Genomic DNA, 26,985 nt, shown 5'->3' with positions numbered 1-26,985 from the left:
TTCCGCTTTGGTCACAGATGCTCACTTGACACGGTGATCACATCCACGGTGAACGATCACGGTGAACCCGGAACGTTAAAGTGGGCGATCCTAGAGACTAGGTATTTTACTAAAATCATTATTCCACTGTTTTATATTTGATTACTAGAATATTAATAATAAATCATATGCAGGTTGAAGTAAATTTTTGAATAGACATTATTTAGGTCCACTCTGTAGGCCTATTGAGTTGCTGAAATTGTGTCGTAATTTTTGAGGCAGTACTTTTGTGTTGCTTTGCAAGTATTCATCTTGCCAGTGTTTGTCTATGCCTAGCATATGTCCAGATTCAGATTCAGATTCTCCCCTAGCTAAAAGCATAACCAGGAAGAGTCATTACTGCCTGTAAACATACGGGCCGCTTTTTTGATTGGCTGCCTTAGCTCACGGTTACAGTTTTCACTTTCGTTTCAGGAAAACGCATTTCTGTCGCATTTGTCTGAGCTTGAAAATTCGAAATTTGGAAGAAAATGAAGATATATCTGTCCGTCGCTGTGATCTCTTTGGTGTTTTTCAGCGTAAACGCAAAAGACTGTAAGTGGATTCATATAAATAAATGTTCAGATACTGTAGTTTGTTCCGATTTTAGCTTGTTTCCGGTAATAACAAGTTGTTGTCATTGCAGTGAAGGCTTTAAAAATAATCTAAATATTTAAAAGATTGTATCTAATTTATATCATGCGATTAGTCATGATTACACTAATATTGTGTTAATATTGTAGCGACTGTTTGAGACCAGTATTTCATTCGTTGCAGGTCTGCTTTTGACTGCTTTTTCAATACAACTGATTGCATTACTCGGGCGTGGTTCTGAAGAAAACAACTGATTCCTTTAGAGAATTTTTATTTTAAAATTATACAGATTTTAAATATAATACCTCCTTAAGCGGCGCAGGGTCGTTCCCATTGATCTCTATATTGGATTTTTTCTTCCGTTTTACTTAAATTGATATTTACATTAAATATAACTTGAATTAATAAGTAGATCTTAAGGGTCTGAACTTAATATGTTTGACAACAAGTCACTTAAGCTTGTGATCATATAGAAGTGATTAGTTATTGTGAGAACTGATTTGGTATCTGTAAATCAAAAATTAGGTTTTGTTTCCTTTTCTCATGGTGGTTTACTGACGCTGCACTTCTTTCCTTTTCCCACCTTATGTCCAGCTCCCCCAAAGGTTCAGGTGTACACCCATATACCTGGTGATTACGGGGTGCCCAATACGCTGATATGCCATGTCACTGGCTTCCACCCCCCTGACATTGTCATCACGCTGCTGGAGGATGGCAGAGAGATGGCAAACGCCAAGCAGACCGACTTGGCATTTGAGGACAGGTGGCAGTTCTACCTCACCAAATCTGTTCCTTTCACCCCAGTGAAAGGAAAAACGTACGCGTGCAGAGTCAACCACAGGGACAAGGCAAACGAACACTACTGGGGTGAGGCCAAAAAAATGTCCATGTCTCAGAGAGGGTGACCTGACTGCACGTGTGATATGAGGAATTTAGGTCCTTAAACCTCTCCTGACCAAAAATGACAGCTGTTCGTGTGTGTGTGTGTGTGTGTGTGTGTGTGTGTGTGTGTGTGTGTGATATGAAGTGATGTCCAGTAGTCTTTTCACTAAGTTACTGCATTTGGCTGCTTTTTTCCTTATGGGATTTAATTAGATTTTTTTTATTAAAAGGTCATTTTAAGCATCTTACTTATACAAACTGTTTGTTATATTTTATAGTTATTTATGAACTATAGATAGATACATACATACTTTATTGATCCCAAAGGAATTTTAGGTATCCAGTAACTCAAACAGAAGCAAATACACACAATAATAGAATAACAATCAGGATTGCAGAAGTAGAGAGTGTGTCTATGGATGCCATGGAAATGATCAATACCTTGAAAAGTTGTAAGAATAATAATCATTTTGGTTATTCAGTCTCTTTTATATCCATAATCTCTCACCATGAATGTAACCCTAGGTGTTGGCATTAAATCTGGCATTAAAAGTCAACATAACATAACTAACTGCTTTAATCAATAATCTTTTTCTTTTTTTGTCCTAGACCCTGACATGTAACCCGGGGATCAGGCGGCAACAGGCAGGTACAGTGGTTCATGAAAAAACAAACTCACCATCTCATTCGTTACAGATTCCTAAAAAAAATAAATAAAGATGTTATATTGCTCCTTTATAATTTGATTAAATTAAGAAAATTAGAATAATCTTTCTTGGGGAAAAAAACAGTCGGAGTATGTTAAAAAGTGGGTTTTTCAGCTCCAAAGTTATATTTACAGTAGCTAAATCTTTGCGGATAAATCACTCATTTTTTTATGCTGTACCAAATAACTTCTATACTGTATGTGATAGAGCTGTATTAATGCTACATAGAATGAAAAGTTGCAAGAAAGTGAAAACTAGTGAAGATATTAATTTTTCAGAATTAAACGTACTTCGTTGAAGTGGTTTATTAAGTTGATTACTGTAAAACATTTTGCAAAAACCATTTACATTAATACATGTTGAAAATTATTGTTAGGGTTTTTTTTTTTTTTAGATGTTCAGTACAAACCTCAACCCAATCCAGTGGGAAAAAATCACTTGGTGAGGCTTAGAATACACTTACAAACAATGGCAAAAAGCTCTGGTTCTGTCACATCTAGAACTTATTTGGTTCTGCCTAAAAATTGTATTCTCTGAATGTTTCCATGGTGTCAGTCAGATCCAGCAGAAGGATTACCCAGCCATGGGGGCCTCTGGGATAGCGTGCAGATTCACCATGACCCTGCATCATTGAATGCTTGGAAAATGGATTAATAGATGGATAAATCAGATTGCCGAAGCACCTTGCTAGATACCATGTGCACTTACATTTCACATGAAGTCTCTCACTTGGCAGACCACAGTGATCTCTCTTACTGTAATAGTGTTTAATTTAACATACAAACTGGCTACATCCATGATTTAAAAATGTAACTCATTTTTTAAATGAAACTTTTCATGTATCCATTTAAAATGCTTTGTGTGAAAGAGGTTTAAAAGACTGGTTGTTGATTTTTCTTGAATTTCTTTTTTTTTTATTCCATGTGCAGGGTGCTGTACCAGGCTGCAGTGGGAAATACAAACCAACTTCAGCTTTGACCACTATTTGTAATCGATCATAGGTGACTAGGCTTTTCCAATCAGAGTTTGAGTCTCTGCCATGGTTTCATGTGTAGAGTTTGCATGTTCTCCCCCGTGTCATTGTGGTGTTTCCGCCTAAAGCCCAAAAACATACTCGGGTTAATTGGAGTTACCATATTGCCCGTAGGTGTGCGTGTGTGTGTGAGTGTGAGAGTGAATGGTGTGTGCGTGTGAGAATGAATGGTGTGTGAGTGTGAGAGTGAATGGTGTGTGCGTGTGCCCTGCGATGGGTTGGCACCCCATCCTGGGTTTCTCCCTGCCTTGTACCCATTGTCTCCGGGATGTTCTCTGGACCCTCGCGACCCTCTATAGCACAAGCTTACAGAAAATGGATGGAAGCAATTAATAATAGTTGGATGTTGAAATACTTTTCTTCTGAGCAGTGGGGGGGATTCCAAAAAATCACCTATGTAATTGATTTAACAAATAAGTTCTTCAGCGCGCATTTACTCATTATGTTTTATGTCGGCATTTCTGAATTCTTTCTGTAATGTTGTTATATCTTTAACAAGTTTTTACTTAGTTACAAACTCTGATGTGGAATTTGATTTCATTTAATTTAGTGATTTATTTATTATGTTATACATTTTACCTTTAATAGTGGATCATGTAGGATATGGAAAAAATAAAGCTTATTTAAGGTGTTGTTCCAGGTGTAAACTAATCACAGATTGTTTGGGGTGGAGGAATATTGCTGTGATTATTGTGATACATCATTAAGATTTTTTGAATAATTGAAACTAATATTTTTCATTGCAATTTTGAAATTGATTTTTTTTTTTCCATTTATGCTCTTAATGAACCTTCAGTTGAAATAAAAATGTTTATAATGTTTATGATCTTGAGTCCTCATTTGCAAGGCAGGATGGGAAAAAAATAATTTAAGATGCCCCAGACTGGACTCCTATTTCAGTTGCCTGATCTGCCTATGAGGGTGATGGAGAATTGCTACAAACTGTTTTAGTCCCAATACCTGACTTTACAGTCTCAAGTCAACTGTGCAGCCAGAATTGTTTAATTCTGATTTTTGTAGTTAAAGCACAAGGACTGTATATATTTGGAGATTAGGCAACTCTGTTAACCACTGAACCACCATTTTTGATTTATACAGTATATCAAAAACTTTGGGCTGTACTGCAGCTCTCTGACCGAATATATTTTATATATCTTTCACATGCATGTGTGAAATAGTAGCTCAGCGGTTGGCAAAGTTGCCTCCCCAGGGTTGTGGGATCAATTCTGTATGGCCCAGAAATCCCCATGTCTTGCAGTAACCATAATGTTTAATGAAATGGTAACAAACACATCAATAATTTGTGTAAAATGTCTTCCAATGTAAGTGTATATTTAATGTATTTACATGAACACACTTCAACTTCGCACCAAAATAGCGTTAATACCCATCCATAAACGAGCATGTCTTTCTTAACGTTTGTCCACAATTTTACCTTCCTTCCTTATTCCACACTACAAAAAAAAATTGACTAAAAGCACCACCAAAATCACATTGTCTCATTCAGACAATCCAGAATAATGCAACGATCGGGCCCTGCAGTACTCCGTCAGCCTCCCACACCCCCGTCCCCCCTAGTTGTCGATGGGAGGGGGACTTTAAGTCAGGGCCGCTTCAGATGCTGTGACAGGGTTTGCCATTGCTCTGGCATGACTTGGCTATGGCTTGCTCTGGGCGCATGCTATCTGAGGACGCAGTCAGTGCTGAATGCACCTTCATGCTAGACAGCAGCTCCTGTTACTACGTGCCCCATCAGTATTCAAATGATCAACCAAGAACACTGGGGCATCTTTACTACTCTACCCTACAATAGCCTAACCCTAACCTGAGATACGCTGATTAAATAGGTGAGACTGACAAAACACTGGCACCATTAGAGTCTCCATATCTAAATTGCTATACAGACACATTTTCTCATTTTGGAATTAAAGCCTATTCAGTCTCAAGGTATAGCAATGTTTCCAGTGATTAATAACTCTTATTTTGAGCACTGGCATGAATGTTATTAGTTGATTAGTGATTTGATAAAGCAGTATTTGCTTAGTATGTTAAATAAATGAACAATAACACACTAGAAAAAAGCATGGATTGATAACTGATAATATATCATGCTGCAAAAGCATGTACGCTGTAGAAAGGCTACTGTGGTACAAAAATTCTAAACATTTTTTCCCTTGGTGTTTGTCCAGGTTTTGCAAAGATGTGTGTATAAGATATTGAACTGGTACTGAGTCAATAATCCCCTGTGTTACAGTAACTTACCCAGCTCCAAAGTACCTTCTCAACGCCCTGGCTGCGATATTAAAATATACAATATAATCACAATGTACGGTGTAAGTCAATCATACAATCATTCCTAACGAATGCAGCCAGTTAATGTTTTCTGATGCAGGCAATTATTTAATCTCATATGCAGGGGTGCAGTACCAAATTTTGGGCCCCAGACAGAGTAGTGCTCACAGGTTCCCTTCCCCAAGAAAATAAAGGTACAGAAAAACATATAATGTATTTACTATGTTATTTTTTATGATTAGGCCGGTTGGTATGCATTTAAGGCCTTAAACAGCTGTTAATCACTAAGGCAACTGTGCTTTGAATCAGGCGCGCAGTTAGCACCAGGGACGGATGGGATGGGTCCCCTTCAGATTCAGAGTGACCTCGATCCGTCCTCCACCACTTACAGGACAGAAAAACAGCATCTGCCGTCTTTGCATAAGGAAAAAATATCCTTGGTCCCCCCCCAATTCAAAAATCCTATCTGCGTCACTGCTTTGAATTATAGATCATGTTGTATGGGGATTAGATTGTAATAGTCTCTGTTTGAATCAGTGTAATTAATTGGGAATTCAAAAACGAAAAACAAAAACGTAAAGTACCATGTAAAAAGCAAATAAATCACCAAGGCAAGGAGAAAAAAATTAAGGATTGTCCCAGCTTCAAACCTGCTTAACTTACATTCCAGCAACTGTACTTTAATAGGAACAACTGTCACGTACCTCAAATAAGTGTCAGCAAAAGGCTTTGAAAAGCTGTCCCCAAGGTCAGTATAGAGGTGAAATCGGGCCACATTTTGCATGCAGAACAGAAATCTAAAGGATTGTGCCAGGTTCAAACCTACTCAAATACATTAGAGTAACTTAAACAAGTGCCAGATATATCAAATAAGCTTCATCAAAAAGTTTGCTGGGTTTTAGACATAGTCCCCCCCAACGCGAAATTAGGTGTGATTTCATATAGGTAATATGCATACGCATAACAGAAATGGAAAGGATTGTGTCAGCTTCAGACTTGGTGAAGTACATTGTACTAACCCTCTTTGAATAGAAAAATTAAGCCAGATTTCACACAGGTAAAATGTACATGATTAACAGAAATGTAAAGGATTAATGTTTCAGATGTATGTGGCTTTTCACGTCACAAAAGGGCCGGGATAGATGTGAGCCGGCCCGGGATTGTCACAAGAGGAAGTGATAAGAGCCAAAAGATAAAGGCGGGCTTTAGTGAGACATTCAAAAATGTCGCCGCTCCAGACCATTGTCGGTTTCATTCTGCCTCCAAAAGACAAAGGCTTCGTGGAAAACGACGGCCATGAAGGTTCGGACACTGAGGAGGAGGAGGAGGAAGGCGACGAGCCCGAATTTTTAGACTATACTGAGATATGTAACGCGATGTCCGGGGGTGTCATGATAAAAGGGACCCAAATCGGGCGCACTCAAGGTAGGTTTTTGGTCTTTTATTGGGGAGATGTGCTTGTAATAACCCTGTCAGTTATTATAAGCACATCATAACGATGTTATTTCAAGCATCACCTCTACTGAATTACTTGTTAGTAATACAGTGGTCTCTCGTTAATCGCGGGAGTTACGTTCTAAAAATAACCCGCAATAGGCGAAATCCGCGAAATAGGATTCTTTATTTATAAATCGAATATTTTCGTAGTTAGAGCATTGGAAACCTGTTTACGACCTTCTAAATACGGTTTTTAACATTATTAGAGCCCTCTGAATTCGGGAGAATGGTCCGGCTGCAGCTCGTGCACGCTACCACTTGACGTCACGTGTCCAGCGGGAAATGGTGGAATCACTTCCTAATTGCGATATCAAGTGATATCCTCAATAAGTATTACCTTAAACCAGGACTGAAGTGAAATCAGTTTTAGGTTGCATATGGCGTCACATAAAAGTCAAGACTCACAGTCGTAAATATGCCACTCGCGAGCGCAAAGTCAAAACTCACACGCGTAAATATGCCACTCGCGAGCGCAAAAGTGAAACTCGCGAGCACAGGACGATGAGCTGCGTGCGCGTTCATCTTAATATCCTTCGGCTGCTCTGCGCTCGAGGGAAATTTCTGCGCTTGCGTTCTGCCGGGGGGAGGTTTTGACAGTTTGGGGGCTGAATCATGCCGTTTCTGACAGCGAACGCTATTGGCGGATGAAGTATGGTTTATTTATGTTATAAGTATAATTTCACCGATTCTCATTGCCCTCTTGCCTGTTTCTCCATCAATATAAAACAGATACAGTTACAGAATGCAGTGACACGTTATCGGGATGCTGAGGCAGGCATTAGCTTCGGCATCTCCATACGGTAAAGTAACGTTATCATGTGTTACGAGTTTCCATAGACCATACATAATTTCTACACCTCGTCATGCAACCACTTACGATGAATATTACTAACGTAGTTGTAGCATTTTGTATCGATGCTTTCAGTAGCTATTTGAACGTTGTGGGTTCTATAGTACTTAAATCTGCAGTGTAATGCCCCTATGGTAATTGATTTACAAAAAATGACACACTGAGTTGTCTCCATGGTGTCAGGTATTATAAACTAGTTCCAGATAAAGACTTTAGTGTAATGTTTTTAGTACTGTCTTTATCCATTTACTTTAAGTTAATCTTTTAGACAGCATTTAGATGACTTGTTAAACTGATAACGTAGATGCAGCTCAGGTTCAGAGGGGAACAGGCACAACTGTATAATTAATCAGAGCACTGCTGACTTTGCTTGATGGAATGGATAATAGTGGCAGAAACCAACCCAAATGGATGGGTAGGCCTATGTATTACTACTAATATATAATTTCCTCATAGTAACTGAAAACTGATATCTCTAAATACAGGCAGTCCCCGGGTTAAGAGCGTCTGACTTATGGACAATTTGTACTTACGAATGGACTGCCATAAAGCCCATTATACTGTAGCACCGAGCAGGCCGAGGCCTTGTGGCGGGGGCGAATGAAGACGAGGAGAAATGGGCTGATAGAAAGTTGCTCTTTATATATATGAGTCCTTACAAAGATCACACAATAAAGAACAATAACACAGAGACAGCATGGCAGGCAAACGCAAGGAGGTTGCACACTAGCTGGGAAGGCTTACACATGGTAGGTATACAACACTAGAGCACATCAGGATTGCACATACAACACAGGTATGGGTACACATGATACTGAGGAGCACAACAGTTTACACTAAATACAAAAGGTTACTTATAACAAGACATACTCAGGGCTATATACACGCGCCCATGAGGCATGTCTGGACATGCAAATGATAGCAGCGCTACACTAATGAAAATTTAAGTTAAATACAATGGTTTGCAATAACGAACATGCTACTTTGTGACGCTCATGAAAACAGCAGCTTGTCATCTTGAGGTACAGTACAGTGCCATATGTAGTTACTTTTATTACTAAATTATTATTATTTTTGTTAACTTACTCTATCATTATTTTTCCGACTTACCTACAAATTCAACTTAAAGACAAGGAACGGGATCTGGTTTGTAAACTGGGGACTAACTGTATAATTGGGTGGCTGTGTCCTAGTACATCCTGGCTAAACAATAAATAAAATCTTTTAGGCTTTTCCCCCAGTCATTAAAGGAAAAAGCTAACCACAGACATGAAGGATGGAATATCCATAATTAAGCATCAGTTTAATTAATATTGTAGCCACTAACCCTCTGCCCAGGGCATTAGTGGCCTCAAGCGCAGTTTTCTCTGGAAGACCGGCTTAAACTGGGAACAGGAACAGGACACCGTGACCATGGGATAGAATGGGGAGTCGGTGGGACTCTGCATCTTATGGTGGCTGAGGTTATGCATTCTGTCACATTGCAGCTGGGCAGACACAGTGAGGGGAAAGCAGGATGCATATGCAGAATTGGGTGACTCATGAGGGAACCATAGACATGATAGCACCTACTCCATCTAGCACAAATGCTGAACCTGCTATCCTGGGCCTAAGACCTTACATACTGTATAAAGGTTAAGACATGAGTGAAACACATGAGGACAATCAGGGTAGGATAATTGGCAATTACCAATTAAGAGACACACTAGGGCAGGGGTCTCAATCTTCAGTCTTGGAGGGCCGGAGCCCTACACAGTTTTTGGTTCACCCTCATTTAACACACCTGATTCAACTCCTTGGCTAATTACCACACAGCTCTTGAGCTGAATCACTTGTGGTGGAACAGGGAATAAACTAAGCTACACAGGGCTCCAGCACCCCCAGGACTGGAGTTTGAGACCCCTGCACTAGGGTAACACACTAGGTAAGCCTAACAGCTGAAGCATGTGTGGGTGATGTCTTTCATTCATGGATTGACTAGGAGTGCTCTTCAAGCTGCTGCCAGGTGCACTTATGAACACCCTTACGTTCAAACATGGTGTTTGTTATAGGCAAACTGTGGTTAGCACAGTAATGAATTTATATTTTGTCATTAATTGTCATTTTTGACACACCACAGCACACAACAATGAAATGTGTTCTCTGCATTTAACCCTTATGTGACAATGTGACATAGCAGGGGGCAGTTAATTCAGCACCCAGTGCTTGGGGGCGGTACCTTGCTCAGGATAAATTAGACTTCTCAGGAAGAGCATTTTTGTTGCCTTAGCACAGGGACACGATTAGCTACAAGGCTGCAGACACCAATAACTGCAATTCCCATACCGGGAGTCGAACCCGGGCCACCTGAGTGAAAACTAGGAAGTCCAAAAAGAGAGCACTGCTCAGGTTCAGATCGGGCAGGCTATTCCTCCACATTTTTCATGTTGGTCCTCTGTGCGATCCTCTACGCATGACGAGAAGTGCTGTGTGTAATGTGTTCACTGAAAACCTACTGATCAACACAAGGAGCAGTAGAAGGTCCACAAGGCCAAGAGAGATGAACCGACTAGGCAGGGGATTTAGAGATCAGGGAACGGAACAGAGCTCAAAGCAAGTTGTTAGCTTAGAAGATTCTGACTCCAAGGTAAAACAAATGACTTCAAGCATTCCATCTGTTTTTAATAAACGGTAATGGCCTTCATTCATGGCTGTGGTATTGGCTTTCTCGAACAAGCCAATGGTAAAAGAGGGAGCATAAACTGTATCTGAAATTCACATCAAATGGTTTACAAGACACAACGTGTAAAAATTAGTTTGGTACTACTTGATGGGGCACAAATAATATAGTATTATACTATTACATATATTATTGATTAAGTCTTACACACTGATCTCATATTAATACAACATTAATGTCAAGCAGTTGCTATATTTTTATTATCTGTTAATTCTATTAACATTTGTGAACTACTCAAGGAACTACTGAAGGAACAATTCATGAATAACACAAGTGAAATACTGATCTCATATTTGTTCATCATAAAAGATGTCACTAGTCATTAATTTCAAGTAGAAATTATAGTTGTTCATAATTTGTTTATAATTTGTACTTCAAGGTACAGTACAGTTGCCTCATGTCCACCGATGTGGTGCCGGAGCTGGTGCCGGAGCTGGTTCCAGACTTTTCCCCAATCCGGAACTGGCTCCACACATTTTCCCCTCAAAAAACTGGCCCTGGACCAGAAAAAAAGGTTCCAGCACAGCACCACAGAAAAGCTGGTCTCAGAATTTGCCGTCCAAAATCTTCTGCATACCCGGAAAATTCAATCCATAACTGATATAGCTTTGTCTAATATTGCCAGTACCAGCATATGGCACCAAGTGAGAACCAGCCCAGCACCAGCTGATGGTGAAAACGAGGTGTGTGTGTGTTAGGTGAATATGTAGATGTTACTATAACTACGAGTATGGCAAATGAACACAAATATGACCGTACAGTTTGAATACCTGTTTGCTTTATTTGTTTTTTTTTTCATAGTGAGGTTATATGATTTTAAAACTAAGAAAGAGTACTGTGCCGAGGGAAAGTTCACACTCCTGGACCCCTGGTGGATGGTCACATGCAAGGGAAGATTGGAGAAGGAAAAGATGGTGATGATGGACCCTCTATCCTACCAGCTGCGGACTGATGTGAAGGAAGATATCATGAACTTGTTCTTCACAGCGTGCGACGTGCATCATTCTCACGTCATGAATTTCAGGCAGTGGCTGAAGGCAGAAAGTGGGCTGAACTTTGAGAACCTGCTTGAGCTGCTTGATGAGTTTCAGGAGGTGACGGATGGTCAGTATGAAAAAGTGCCGGAGCAGATGAAGAAGCAGGTTACTCAGTCTGGTGAGTATCAGCGGCACAATACACTTACGTCTATCAAGCCGAATTCACAACATTTTCTGGGTTGCGCTGTCCATTAACGCGTCACTGTAATGTTTTTGACATACTCAGCTGATTAAACCTGTTTTGTATTTGTATATGTGGTAAACCTGCATGGCACTTATAGAAAATTCTAAATAGTAAGTGTTGGGGTTTTGATTTGTAATCCATCATATTCACCCAATTTGTTATTGCCTGGGATTTTCCATCCTAGTCCTGAATCCCTCAAGTGTACAGCGTTTCTTTTTTTGTCTCTCTTAAGAATAACTTAGTTAATGTTCCCTTCATTTCTACTGAGCTCCTTAAACCATATTTATATTTTTAGATCTGTAGTATAGGGTAGTGCAGAGCTATACAGTTAATCATTTTTAAATCGTGATCTTAATTCATACCCCTATGCAATCTCATTCTTACATGACAATGATTATGCTATGTTTGCATTATCAAGGAGATTGGTTGCATCAATCCAAGCTCTCATCTTTCTCAATAAGCTGTATCAGCAAATGACTGTACTGTATAAGACCAGGAGACAAACTGTATGCAGAAAAAGGGGGCAGGTTTGAAAACAAATCTGTGTGCAAAAAGGTGAAAGGAAAAACATCAAAAACAGAAACAAAGAAAAACGGGTCACATTTGCTTATGTGGATTTTTCTTCGGAGTAACATGACATGTTTATAGTACAGATATTTGTTTGAAGGTGTCATAATTAAGAGCAGACAAGGTTTGTTTCGTATTTCTTGTAGTTGTAAATGAGTTGTGTCAAAAATTTAGAGAGTGCTCTTTTGGTTCCAAGTTCATGGGACAGTCCCATTTCAGATATGTACTGAAATGTAGTGATCATATTTTTTGTTCTGTCTTCATGACAATAATAATAATAATAATAATAACAGCTATAATAATAAGAGAAATATATTGCACAAGAATTTTGAGTTAAAACTAGTTTTGTAATACTCCAGACCGGTCTTGGTCTCAACCAATTTTTTTCAGTCTTCATCTCATCATGTGTTGATTTTTGCACCCATTAATCTCAGGCTCTTGACTTTGGATAGGTATAACGCACATACATGAATCGCATATCTTTGCAATCGAGAGAACTTACTGGATCTGGTCATTCGAGGTGTAAGGTCTAAAATTTTCCAGAGTAATCCTGTGCGCAATGTTTTAAACATTTTCCACAAAAAAGCACCCCTAACCTTCCATAAAACATTGATATTATTCACATTAGACGGAAATCAAAGCGCATATTCGCTTCCACAATGATCCATGTACTACTCTTAAGGAAAAAAAAATTTTTTAGAATTTATTTATTATTAGACTATAAATAAAAAGAAAAACACTCAAATGGGCAGAGTTCTACTAGAAATAACAACAATCCGCAACATTCTATTTATTAGGTAGACAATTAGTTGATTTTTTTGCCATATTCACAAAAGTTTGTATATGTAACCAGGAACACACAATCTCTCCATCAGTGCTCAGACTGTCCGCAATAGGCTGAGAGAGGCTGGACTGAGGGCTTGTGTGTTCCTGGTGTGACTCGGGCAGTTGTTGTGGCCATCCTGTACCTGTCACGCAGGTGTGATATTTGGATGTACCGATCCTGTGCAGGTGTTGTTACACGTGGTCTTCCACTGCGAGGATGATCAGCTGTCCTTCCTGTCTCCCTGTAGCGCTGTCTTAGGCGTCTCACAGTGCGGACATGGCAATTTATTGCCCTAGCCACATCAGCAGTCCTCATGCCTCCCTGCAGCATGCCTAATGCACGTTCACGCAGATGAGCAGGGACCCTGGGCATCTTTCTTTGGGTGTTTTTCACAGTCGGTAGACAAGTCTCTTTAGTGTCCTGCGTTTTTAGAACTGTGACCTTAAATGCCTACTTTCTGTAAGCTGTTAAGGTCTTAACGACCATTCCACAGGTGCATGTTAATTAATTGATTATGGTTAATTGAACATGCATGGAAAACATTGTTTAAACCCTTTACAATGAAGATCTGTAAAGTTATTTGGATTTTTGCAACATTATTGTTGAAATACACAGTCCTGAAAAAGGGACGTTTCTTTTTTTGCTGAGTTTATGTTTAATGTCGAGCTCCATTAAAACTGTTGAAATAGAACGTGCCCGTCATGTAATTGGAACACCTACATCTAAACACAATGATGTGCTGCAGCGTTGATTTGTTGTTTGAGGATAAAATGCCAAATAAAAGTTTCCTTCTCAAATTTCAGCAATTATAGCATACATAGGTGAAAAAAGGGATAGGGATAACCATCCAGCATTAGACTCTAAAACCATCTGTTATGTCTTTGCTTATCCATTAGATAATAAACTAAACAACGGTTTTCAATTTCAATTTCTTTCAGATGTTATAAAGTAACAAAAAAATTAAACCATGCATTGCTGTCTATCAGATAACTTCAACAAGTTACCAAATGGATGCAAAATCAGATATTCATTTCCGCCTGACACTAGCCAAGTATTCCTTCACAACACTAAGCCATAGAAAGGTCCCCAATGAAACCCCTGCATTCCCACATCATCGAGACTCTAATCTCAACAATTATAAGATTATATTTGTAGTGCCTGCATTTTTGTATATTAGATGCCGCAAGTTGTTTTTCCTCATAAGAAGGATGATATCAAGACTGTTATAACATATCTGAGTAGTCCAGCATATGTGGCATACAATGTAATAAGCCTAAAATCAAAGGGATAGAAAAATGCTCAAAAAATTGATAGGTTTTAAAGGGTTAACACAGTACTGTGATTGGATATAACACAGTACTGTGATTGGATGTAGAACAGCCTGCTTCAAAGTTCAAATGCAACCAATAAGGTGTCTTATTTAAAAAAATGTTGCATTTGTACAGAAGCATTTATATTGAAATTTTAAGAAAAAAACTGGCTCAAATTATACTGTGACACAAATTTTAGGCCATTCTGCCTAGCCCCAAAATGATGCCTATGCTCCACATTTTATAGTGTGTCGTGTTATATAGACTCAAACATTAATCTGTTTCTGATCTTGACTTGGTCTATCCTTGCCTTGGTCTTGGTCTTGTCTCGGTCTTGTCTCGATCTTAATACACTCTGGTCTTGGTAATGACTTGGTCTCGGTTTAAGTGGTCTTGACTTCATCACTAGTTAAAACTGTGATCTCATTTTTGAGTGAAAAAAACTTGTTATTCATATTTAACCCAGAATCGTGCAGCCCTAGGTACCCGCTGCAGCAAGACTAATTAATTGGACCAAGAGTCAACTTGCAGTGAAGGTGTTTTTGGATCATAATACGGCATTAGAGATTGATGTCTGGATTAGAAAATGTTTTTTTTGTGTAATGTTTGAATCATCTTTTGTTCAGAGGGATGTTTTGACTCTTTGAAAATGAGGTAGCACTCTTGCCTGCTGTTCATCAGTTGCAGGGAGGCGTGTGTTTGCTGCAGCAGCGTATCCTCACGTGATGAAGCACCTGCCCACCCTGCTTCCAAAGCACTTTCTGGAGCTCCTCCAGAAAGGCAAGGACCCATCTAACAAGGAAGAGGTTGACAAAAGCTTGCTGGGCAGGCTGGAGCACATTATTAGGACAGAAGCGTGGAAGCTGGGTTTCAGCGATGTGAGTATGTGCTGGGACTAGTGCTGTGCATTATGGACAAGAATCATAATCTTGATATTTTAGGCCGAACAGCAATGCGCTAAATGTTCAGTTGAAAGCCAAAGCCAGATGTGAGATGCCACAATCTATTATTAAGAGTATGATCCGAAATACAGTTAATGTTTGCAAATGTATAACTACTCAGTATTGACAAGTTTATGTCATGTCATGATTACTTGATTACTAGACTAAAAAAAAAAAACTGAAATTAAAATGTACCCTATCAATTGTTTGGCAATATGGTGAAAGGAAGAAGGCGTGTAGTGGAGGAGGATCTGAATAATAAACAAAAGTCTCAATTGTGTGGAAGCACTTCACATTAAGAGTGAATGAATGACTTGAATTGAAATGCAGGCTCACGGGGAGTTCCTGGGCCAGAGGTGAAAATCAGTTTACGTATTTAAAAGCAAACCTTTCCAGCCCATGCATCCCTTGAAGACTTTGCTTGTTTCTGGGTCATAATTGAAATCATCGGTTATGTTGCCTGTGGCTGTTTTTTGAAATTACAGGTCTCTGAATGGTTCTCGCAAAGAGACATTATTTTGCTTGGAATTTTGCAGACAAGGCAATGAAATTTTTAATCTCATGTTTTACCACCAATCTTCACTCATAGACTAATATTCGGAATTTATAGCATCATCAGTCTGACGTCTGTCTAATTCTGGACTTTGGAAACCGACTGAAAAAGTTTGTTATAATTAGTGTCTTCCTTTTCAAAGGAAGTGTTGAATTAACGATTTCATATGCAGTTTTTTTTCTTAAGCTTCATGCAGAACTAAAATCACAAATACCAGGTAAGGCCTACCATTTAACTGTGTAAACTGAATAAGCTACAAACTTTGCAAAGGTACTAATGGCTAAGTTCCGTATGGATCTGTGGTCTGTCTAGAAAAACCCTGATCATTGGTCTTCACAGCTTTAAAACTGATTTTTTAAAAATGATCTGTATTAAGTTCGGGTTTTGCTGATGTAACTGATTGCCCTCCTGTGTAGATCCTGCATAAGGAGCTTGGTCTAATGCGATGTGAGGCCACTGTGAAGGCTCTCCAAGCTTGTGGGCTGTTCCAAACGATCACCACCCGGCAGAAGAATGCCCTACTGGTTTATACCAAACTGAAGAAAGATTGCTACAGGATCGGCAGCACCTATGTGGATCTGGAGGACCTCAGAGAAGACAGGCCTGAGGATGAGCACAGAAAGGCAGTCTCTTTTCTCAAGACCCAGGGTGTAGTTGTGGTAACCATGAGGACACGTGTGGCCCTGAAGAAGCTATACACCTATGAGACAGGCATCGCCAACTGCCTGGAGCAGCTGCTGTCTAGGTCTCCATATTCCATTGATCTGGATGCCAAAAAAGTCCTTCAAAAGAGTATCGGCACAAATAGTGGCATAGAGATGGATCTTGACCTAGACCAGGTTCGAGCTGCCGAGATGATCTGTGCCAACCCCATTTCCATCATCAGTGGGAAGGGAGGCTGTGGAAAGACCACAGTTGTCTGCCAGGTTTTGAAGGCAGCCATGGAGAAGCTCAGGCGTGCCAAGGAGGAAGTGAAGAATGCCCCTCAGGATTTTGAAACCATCACAGAAGCACCACAGGAGCCCATCAGTGATAAGGTGGAGGTCCTTCTTACCGCACCTATTGGACGGGCAGCTGCCTTGTTGACCAAGAAGACCGAGTTCAAAGCATACACACTACATCAGGTAAGGCGTGTTTCTGCACCTGTTTTAACATCTCCATGCTTCTCAGTCCATCTTCCCCTCTTACCACAGCACAAAGTCATCTGCTGCTGAGATCAGTTTTAGAACCATGGCCAAAACCCCCATGGTTGAAAACTATTTTTGGTTGTGACTTAGATGGACCGTTTATACACTTATGTGGACTCACTGAATGTTGTTCCCAGGTGGTGTGGAGTTTTATGAACGAGGAGAAGGATGACAGTGGGGCTCCAAAGAAGTGGAAGTTTTCCTCTGTGCGAGTGTTTGTGGTGGATGAGGGTAGCCTCATGTGTGTGCAGATCTTCCACTCCGTCCTCACAATGCTGACGAAATATAGCCAGCTCCAGAAGATCATCATTTTGGGTGAGTTACCAGTCGTGACTGGACATACACTGCTTCACAGCTGTGGGGTTGGGCTGTTATTATGAACTGTTGTGTAGAAGTTACTGCATATCTACTCCGCTTTGATTACTTTGGTTCCCATTTTGGTTTAAAACAAGATGTATATCATGGGATCCCAGCCCAAAGGCATATTCCTCCCAACTGTAATGCCACAGCAAAAAAAAAACAAAAAACATTTATTCTATTTTTCATTTTATTTTGTTTACAAATGTTGACTTTGTAGGAGACCTGGGACAATTGCCCAGCATCAGACCAGGGAACGTGCTATCTGACCTGTTCAACAGCATGCTCCTTGTCCATTGGGCCACAGAGATGAAAACAAATCATCGGGCTGAGTCAGAGCTGATAGTCAAGAATGCCAGACTGTGAGTCTCTCTCTAACACATTTACATGTAGACATCAGACATGTCTTATGCAGCTCTACTGAAATCAGTGGACACATATGAGCAGAATAACTAAGCTGAATCCCAAAGATGCAAAATGTAACCACTATACAGAGATTTTGTTTGTGTATTTTGCATGTATTGGGTTTTAAAATTTGCTGCAGGATAAACTGTTAGCTTATAGTCAATGCTGTACTTCAGGCTACACAATGCTACAAAATGGAAACCATTTGCTTGGAAAGACTTCAGTCTTGCTTGGCAGCACAGTGAGGTGGGTGACAGCTCTTGCAAAACGTTTACCATAGCTGTCAAGTCTCCCGTTTTGGCCAGGAAACTACCATATTTTATCCCTCTTTCCCGCCGTCCTCCCGTATTAGTACTTTCCCGTAAATCTCTCGTATTATAATATCATTTAAAAAAAAAAAAATCCTCTGCCTCTCCAAACTGAACTGCCAGTAGCCTCGCGAGAACTGCCACCTGCAGTAGTCTGCAGGTCATTTACAAGATTAACCAGGTCATAAATGCGGAGGTTAAAATGGCAATGCTGTGTGCCAAAAACAATGTTACTTTCACCTTCTGTGACGACTTCAACAAGGATACAAAGTCTGCAACAAATCTGTACAAGTCATTAGTGAATGCCAGAGAGCCACATGAGTGAACATGAGAAAGTAAAAGAAAATGTGTAATGAAAATAAAATGTAAATGACAAGTGGTTACTTTAGATATCTTGTACACCTGTCTTAAAATGTAAGGGATACTGGAGCTTGGTTGGGGTGGTGGGATGGCTCGCGGTGGGTGCCGGAAAATTTCCCTTATTTTCAAATCCAAAACTTGACAGGTATGTGTTTACAATGAAGCATTTATACCTCCAACAAAACCTGAAGCAAGAATTACTTACCTACTACTGATTTCAAGGATTTCTCAGTGTTCAAAAGTGTAGGTGGGGCTGTATGCTTCCCTGCCATTACCACCATCATAGACGTCAAACTGTAATACAGCCCACTGGGTGCTGAGCTGCAGTTAACGGATGTGTATTAGCTTGGCAGAAGGCTTCTCTTAGCTGGATTCCTTTCTCGACCCAGAATCTCTGAGATGGGTGAGAAGAAGTATTGTGACCTGGAATGGGATGCCACCGTGGACATGAACTCCCCTTTCAAGAAGCCCCCCCCAGACAGCCATTTCATTGCTGTCTTCCTTCCACAAGACGACAGTAAGCATCCTTTCCAGCAGCAGCACCCTGACACTGCTACTCCAAGCTTGTGGAAGTGTGAATACTTATTAGGGATGTAACGATACACTCAACTCACGATTCGATACGATTCAAGAATCTGAGTTCACCATACGATTTTCTCACGATTTTTTTTAGCAGAGCTGCAGACAAATTTATTTTAAAATATTCCTTTATCTTTCTAAACTGTGCAAAATGTGTCCTCTTCTTAACAGTGCAACTAAAATCGAATAAAATACTGTTTTAAAAGAATCCCAAATCAAAATAAGTAAATTTAAAAAAATCTCCAAATAAATAAACTAAGGCTTGTATATGCAGCTTTTTAGCATGGTTTGCCCTTTTAATAATCTTCGCTCTGGCAGTGGTGAATTGAGCTCACTGTGGTGCTGGTGGACATGCTGAAGCATGTTCATTGTGCTATTTGTGTGTGTTATCAGTCTTTTACAATGTTTGCACACAGTTTTTGTCTTGTCTGTGCTTTTCTCACTGTTTTCGTTTGTGATTACCGGAAAGCTAAAATGCTGTCACACCGCCGATTTAAGATTGGGCGGTGCGTCCATCCATCCATTTTCTGAAACTGCTTAATCCCAACTGGGGTCACGGGGGGACTAGAGTCTATCCCTGGAACAATGGGCACAGATGGGAACCGTCCCCTGGCAGTCATCAACACACCACAGGGCGCACGGACTCACACAACTACAGGGCCAATTTAGAATCACCAATCAGCCTATCTTGCACGTTGTAGGAGGGAACCGCAGCCCCCAGCGGAAACCCGGGGAGAGCGTGCGAACTCCACACAGAAAGGACCCGGGACCAAAGCCAGGACCTTCTCACTGTGAGGCAGCAGCGCTAACCACTGCGCCACCGCAAATTCACTCACCATCTCACGTTTGGTCAAAACCAAAAAACTTATGTACGATGTCGTCATGAATACGCAGTGACATCTGACGTCGAACTGACGTCATGAAATCAAATGTAATATTACACCAGGTTTTCTGTTAAAGTACTGTGAAGTACTCCTAAAGTAGCGATTAATTTTCCACATCAGCCAGTTTAAATCGTCAGACATTTACACTGATTTTTAACCAATTCGCGATTCATCATTACATGCCTAATACTTATACCTAGTTAACTAGCATAACTAATGTGCTCCAGAGTTCACTTGTCAGAATGTAAACTCATAGTTTATCATCCCCTGTTGTAGTGGGATAGCTTATTATGTGAAACTGTACTTAACAATTATTGGTGTATAGAGACCTAATACCAAAACAGTATATTTAATGGTATGTTTATGAAGTATTTTCCCCGACACTTGTTGCCCTAATGAATCTATAAACTGTCTTAAGTTCCTTGAGCAGTATCAGACCATATAGCTATTGGGCCCATTTAGCTGGGGAGTAGAGATAGCAGTGGAAGAAAATAGTCCAGTGAAGCAGGGTTGAGAAATTGGGACGAAGTTTTATGTCACGTGACTTTACCTTGTGTCTGTGTGTAAGAGAAGGATCCTAACAGCTTTTCTTATCCACTATTTTATGTAGCCTATTTCAAACACCTACAAACGGCGGTCACCGTGCTGCTGGAACATGGCCCAGGGTTGGAGACTGACAAGTCCTCACAGTTCATTGCATTCTCAAGGTAGGACTATTTGCCAAATATTAATCATCATGGAGAGATTTCTGCAATTAATATACATAGCTCAGATGTAATAATTTTACTTGGTTTGTAATTTTTGTCATGCAGTCTAAACTGATTATTCTCCATTGCAGGAAGGAGTGTGCACTTATCAATGAACTGTGCTGGGACCATAAACATCGTACTGGGTAGGCCTGCATGATGTGCTATGCTAATATTGACATTGTATGTTTTGTACATGCAGTTGTCTCCATGCAAGGACTTAGTCAGCTAGGTTGAGGCCATCAATAAGTTTAGCCTTTTTTACTCTGTCATAGGAAACCACACTTATTCAGCTTTGTAATGTGATGACTGTCCATAACTAAGATTATGTAGTGTGTGTGTGTGTGTGTATATATATATGTATGTGTGTATAATTTAACAGAAATGACTGAGGAGAAAAGCAAACATTTGTGTCCTTTATCAAAATATTTTGGATTACCTAGAGATGATATTGAGTAAATGTTAGTGATTTGTTGGTACTAATGTCAAAAAAGAATCAATTCTCAGATACTAATCCATACTAGAATTTAGTATCGAGTTTGATATCCGCATCTTTATTCATGCCAGTTACACTTCAGTTATTTTTTTAAGCCCATCCTCAGAAGAAAACTGTATATTTGCACAAGCTAATAGAGCTTTAAGATATTTTATTTATTTTACAGTGTTAATGGCCTTTTTCTGTTTAATATGTTTATTTTTTCATTATATTCTTTGGCTTTTTATTTTTTTGGTGGTGTTCTGACTTTATTAAAAAAGAAAGTTCCTGTGTTTGTTTTTTCTCCCCCTGTATTAGCGAAAATAGTATCGAGTATCGAGCACCATCCTTAGTATCGGTATCGAGTTTGAAATTTCAGTATCGTGACAAGCCTAGTTGGTACTGCTTTGTGCAATGTATTTATAGACTCTGTTGGTAAATATTACCAAGTTACAGCACCCTCCACAATTATTGGCACTCCTTGTAAAGAGTGAAAGGGTTAGAAAAAAATCCACTTTTTGGTGAAGCAGCTTCATGTCACATTGAAAAATTGAGAAAAATCCAACCTTTAACATAAATTTATTCCAAGAAAAGAAAAATCCTTCATCAAGAAATAATTTTCTTTAACAAAAACACGTGCCATGATTATTGGCACATTATAGTGAACCCAATGTAACTGAAGCATGTTTCCCCTGTAAATTGTACATCTTTGAGTTGAGTGGAATATATAGGAACCTTCAAGCTGTAATCCATGACTTCCTGGTTAACTGGGATACGAAGATGAGGTGACACAGAGCCCAAATTCCCTTAGTCATCCATCAACATGGGAAAGATAAGAGAACATACAAACCAAATGAGGGAGAAGTATGTTGACCTTCATAAGTCAGGGAATGGGTATTAAAAAATAGCTACTCACCTTAAAATGCCCATTTCTACTGTTAGAGCAATAATAAAAAAGTAGACAACTGGAACTGTTACAAACCTGCCTGGAAGAGGACCCAAGTTTATTTTGCCACCACACTATAGTGAGGAAGATTGTAAGAGGCAAAAAGATCCCCAAGGATGACTTGGTGAATTACAAGGTCAAGTGAAATCTTGAGGTTACCACGTCTCTGAAAAAAACCATCAGCAGCTAACAGATTATTTGGAAGGTATGACAGAAAGAAGCATTTTCTGTCAGTTACTTAAAATGTAAGTGCTTGGACTTTGCAAAACGCTACTGAAACTTTGACTGGAATCAAATTCAGTGGTCTGATGAAACAAAAATGTATCTTTTTGGCAATAAACATAAGGTGGGTTTGGTGTAAAAAGAAGGATGGCTATAATGAAATTAACATTATCCCAAATCTAAAATGGTGGAGGTTCTGTGATGTTGTGGGGCTGTTTTTCCTCCAAAGGCCCTGAAAACCTTGTTAGGGTTCATGGCATTATGGACTCCATGAAATACCAGGACATTTTAAATCAAAATTTGGCACCCTCTGCCAGGAAACCAAAACTGGGCCATCATTGGATCTTCCAGGAGGACAGTGATCCTAAGCACATGTCCAAATCGACACAAAAATGGTTAGCTGACCGCAGAATCAAGCTTCTACCATGGCCAGTCCCCTCACCTGAAACCCATTGAAAACCTGTGGGCTGAGCTGAAGATGAGAGGACCTAGGACCCTGGATGATCTGGAGGGATTCTGGACTGGACTCTGATGCCGTGTTTGGTATTCTCCAACCTTATAAAATGTTATAGGAGAAGACTTAGTGCTGTTAAACTGGCAAAGGGAGGTTGTACAAAGTATTAAGAGCAGCTGGGGTGCCAATAATTGTCCATCTATCCATTTTCCAAACCATTTATCTGTCTGGGTCATCTGGAGCCTATCCCAGAAGCTATGGACACAACCCAAGATGGGGGGCCAGCCCATTGCAGGGCACACTCACACACCATTCACACCTATGGGCAATTTAGTAACTCTGCATGTTTTTGGACCATGGGGGGAAATCGGAGTACCTGGAGGAAACCCCACGATGACACGGGGAGAACATGCAAACTCCACACACATGTAACCCAGGCAGAGACTTGAACCCTGGTCCCAGAGGTGTGAGGCAACAGTGCCACCCCCATACCATGTGTTTTTGTTAAAAATAAAGAAATCGTTCATCAAGAAATAGTTATATTTCAATAAATTTATTTTAAGGAAAGGTTGGATTTCTCTCAATTTTTCAGTGTGACATGAAGCTGCTTCACCAAAAGGTGAATTTTTTCTAACCCCTTTCACAAGTCTTTACAAGGGGTGCCAATAATTGTGGAGGGCGCTGTATATTCGGCGGTAGTTTTTTTGGGTAAATTATGATCATAAAAATGACCAGTGTCACTTCATTCTTTGTTAAACGTTACTCAGAAAATATGGATGAACTCCACATCTTCCAGTACTCTTAACTATATTTAGATTTCCAGAGTTTCTTAGCTGACTGGAAGCTGTCTTATTGGGGACAATTGGTTTCTTTTGTATTGCAGAAGCCACAAGAAGAAACCAGTATTTAGGCAAGGTGACAAAGTGTGCTGTACAAGGAACGGCTTTGTTACAGACCTGGAGTTGGAGAAAGAGTGGGACCGGCTCAGCTCCGATACGGAGGACGACACTGAGGGTTGCAATGGAAAGAAGAATGTCAAGAAGCGACTCTGCAATGGACAGATCTTCTTCATCAACAACGTGGGGCTGCTTGTTGCTTTCTTCTTGTAGTGAACCATGTGGTGAAGGAGGATTCAGTTAACTACAGCAGCCTGTGGTATTTGTAAACTCATTCTGCTCGTGTGAGGTGAGCTCTTCCCCAATGTTCTCCCACTCCTATTGCAGGACGTGACTGTCGTGGAGGCTGCGGCACGGGGCAGGAGACGGTACCTAACTCTGGACGACAACGATGGCTGTAACTTTACTGTGCTTTTTAAGGAGCTGCAGAAAGAGTGCAAGATCCAGCACGCCTGGGCCAAAACCATCCACACCTTCCAGGTCCGTATCCTACACTAAAACCATCTGCACTTTCAATAAACTTCTATAAACACAAGCTGGACCATCAGCCAGAATGGTGCTAAGTTGCTAACACGTTATACTTACTTGATTAGAAGGATTAAGGAAGGCAAACAGTTTATTTTTTTCTGTAATAACACATCTGATTTGGCGTGATAATATCCCATCCACTTAGGTAGCTAATGGTTTAGCGTGATATTTTATTAATGATAATTTTAAGTAGACCTAGTGCTTACAGGATCAAAATTTATTTAGTCCGCCTGATGGGGAAAGTTGATTTAGTAGAGAAATGCAAATAAATATGACCATTAAAAATGAATTCCTGAACAACATTAAACAGACAATTTACTCCACAAAGTAACCTCTTGAGAAAATAAACCATCAATGAAATGGAAGTTTTATATACAAAACCATTATATACAAAGCCATTGCAAGTTGTACTGTGAGTTTGGTGTATTACATGCTGGAAATCACTGATTAATGTAAATAAAAAATCCAGAAAACAGAGAACAAAATGCCTATGTAATGTGTCTCCTGCAATGAGACCCCTGAAGATATCAGAGTAATTCTTTCATCAGAACAATAATTGCTAATTTTAAGCGTTCATCATTAGCCAACTCCAAGGGACTTACTACATACGAAACTGCATGCAACATTTCCCTTATCTCAAAGCTTTGTCATTGACGGTTCAGGTTAAGGTGACACACTTTCCATTAATGCCTCAAAATGAATTTGCTTAGAAAGAAAAGTACATAAGGCATTTATGTACCAAGCAAATAGCTGTAGTGCTTTGGTGGTTTACCTGATGTTAGGGACTTAAACTGAAGATGTTATACAACCAGGTATTTAGAGCAAGGGCTTAGTATCAGAACAAGGCTGGTCTTCTGCTTCGTGGTGGTGACGATTCTGAATGCACTGCCCTGTGACACATTGAGCATATAGGACATCCGGCGATTTGCATGTGAACAGCGTAGATAAAGACTTCTCGTACTGATTAGAGAAGGGTTCCCCAGCTAATACCATTGAATTCCCCCAACCCATGTTCTCATCTCCTAGGGGTCAGAAGCTGAGACCGTTGTGTACATCCTGGGATCAGGGTGGTATCAGCACTGGAAACACGTGTACACGGCAGTGACACGAGGACAAAAGCGCGTCTATGTGCTGATGTGTAAGGACAGCCTGAAAAAAGTCATTGAAAGAAGGGTCACCAAGCGTAAAACTCAGCTGAAAGGTCTGGTGAACCAAGTGATTGCCCAAATGGTGCGCACTGAGCCACGCCCGGCTGCAGCAGCTCGCAGTAGTCACCCGGGTGATGACTATGATGGCAACAAGACCACAGCCAAACGGCCCAAGGTTAGTGGGTGATGGTGATGATACCAGCTGGCTTGTGAGAACCATTAACCGATATGTAACCCCTTTCTGGTTTGCTTATGTAAATGCTGTAACCACCTACCCCCCCCCCCCCTCACACAGATGGAGGCCCAAAAGTAGAGTCTCCCTCTCCCATGGTGCCTGTTCCACAATCTACCCCTGGAGGATGTCTCCGCTGCCGCCACTACAGAATCGCTCCCCCCACGAAACGGCACACGCTTGCTGGGCCCGATCGACAGCGACCAGCCGTCCAGCCCTGGCACAGATCAGCTTTTAAGCATTATTTTGAATTCTCATTAACCGTATCATTAACCAAGTAAGCAATAATCAAACCACCCCAGTGCTGTATTTCGATCTGAATCAAAGAGCTACACTGGACAAATAGATGCACTTTTTAATCACAGTAAACATTTTAAAACGCTAACAATCCCACAGTGTGAGCCAAGGTATCCAGCTCATGCAGCAGCTTTCAGTCGGCTATAGAGGAAACTCGGATCACTTCTGCCTCAGCAGCAACCACTCTGCTATCGTTTATTGTCTTTCTCCATACAAAGGTTTACAACTGTGGAATTCTCAAAGTCATACATAGACGATAAATATCATGCTACCAAAGTATTAAATTTGTACAAAAATACTTTACAGTTTATAATACTCGTTCAATAAAAATAAAAATACAGTATTTCAGGGACTTTAATGTGAACGTTTACTTGCAGTGTGTGTATGTGTGGTGCGAGATTTCATTGGCAGTGCTAATCTCTAGGTGAATACATGGAGTTAAAAACATCTGAGAATTAACTTAAAGGCCTGTATGTCTGTGGGAAAAGCAGGTAAGCAGGATTAATCTGAAAATCATGAGTTGTGAGGATCTGGAAATACACAAAGGTGTGTTTCCACCAGACAAACGGGATGCTGAGAATGGCTGATAGGATACAAAATGAAAATAGTAAATGGATGATGTGAAGGCCTGTTTTTAGGGAGTAATCATGCCTAAACTATGTCACATCCCCTGTGTACTACCGACTAACAGAGGAGGCCTTAAAACCCTAGTGAACAGAGGCCACACTAGACGTTTATATGTGACACATGGCAAACAGTGAAGATCGAAAGGTCCTCTTAATTGGCAGGTACCATCAGGTGAACAAGACTGCAACGTGTATCGCGTAACTGCGGCGTGTGTGAAATTGAGTAGACAGAATGTGAGCACTGACCACAAGGGTAACATCACAGCCACTAATTTACAGACACAGGTAGTGGATTTCTGTTATAAGCAGCCTTTAAAAGTTTTTG

General features: G+C 40.2%; 2 protein-coding genes across 7 annotated transcripts; both read left to right on the top strand.

The window, feature by feature from the left end:
- The first annotated feature begins 4 nt into the window (after positions 1 to 4).
- LOC111851335 (beta-2-microglobulin-like) lies at positions 5 to 4,055 on the top strand. 2 transcript variants are annotated; one of them, XM_023826168.2, is made up of 5 exons: positions 5 to 101; positions 454 to 573; positions 1,207 to 1,479; positions 2,104 to 2,139; positions 3,131 to 4,055. In XM_023826168.2, exons 2-4 carry the CDS (start codon positions 510 to 512, stop codon positions 2,115 to 2,117), a joined length of 351 nt encoding a protein of 116 aa, XP_023681936.1. In that variant the 5' UTR covers positions 5 to 101; positions 454 to 509; the 3' UTR covers positions 2,118 to 2,139; positions 3,131 to 4,055. The 2 variants fall into 2 exon arrangements, with proteins under 2 accessions (XP_023681936.1, XP_023681925.1); XM_023826157.2 differs by having other exon boundaries at positions 6 to 101; positions 2,104 to 2,143.
- Positions 4,056 to 6,707: 2,652 nt separating this feature from the next.
- helb (helicase (DNA) B) lies at positions 6,708 to 26,386 on the top strand. Of its 5 annotated transcripts, XM_072710475.1 has the most exons (15): positions 6,829 to 6,951; positions 7,753 to 7,823; positions 11,394 to 11,747; positions 15,198 to 15,394; positions 16,427 to 17,134; positions 17,335 to 17,512; positions 17,775 to 17,916; positions 19,017 to 19,144; positions 19,908 to 20,075; positions 20,701 to 20,797; positions 20,929 to 20,982; positions 23,817 to 24,012; positions 24,157 to 24,309; positions 25,384 to 25,680; positions 25,801 to 26,386. In XM_072710475.1, exons 2-15 carry the CDS (start codon positions 7,787 to 7,789, stop codon positions 25,816 to 25,818), a joined length of 2,727 nt encoding a protein of 908 aa, XP_072566576.1. In that variant the 5' UTR covers positions 6,829 to 6,951; positions 7,753 to 7,786; the 3' UTR covers positions 25,819 to 26,386. The 5 variants fall into 5 exon arrangements, with proteins under 5 accessions (XP_023682781.2, XP_023682771.2, XP_023682798.2 ...); XM_023827013.2 differs by lacking the exon at positions 7,753 to 7,823 and having other exon boundaries at positions 6,708 to 6,951; positions 19,908 to 19,997; XM_023827003.2 differs by lacking the exon at positions 7,753 to 7,823 and having other exon boundaries at positions 6,708 to 6,951.
- The last annotated feature ends 599 nt before the right edge of the window (positions 26,387 to 26,985 follow it).

Source organism: Paramormyrops kingsleyae, chromosome 1, assembly GCF_048594095.1.
Source record: "Paramormyrops kingsleyae isolate MSU_618 chromosome 1, PKINGS_0.4, whole genome shotgun sequence".
NCBI classification, from domain to species: domain Eukaryota; kingdom Metazoa; phylum Chordata; class Actinopteri; order Osteoglossiformes; family Mormyridae; genus Paramormyrops; species Paramormyrops kingsleyae.
Note: the sequence above shows the minus strand (reverse complement) of the source record. Positions and strands in the feature narration are given on the sequence as shown.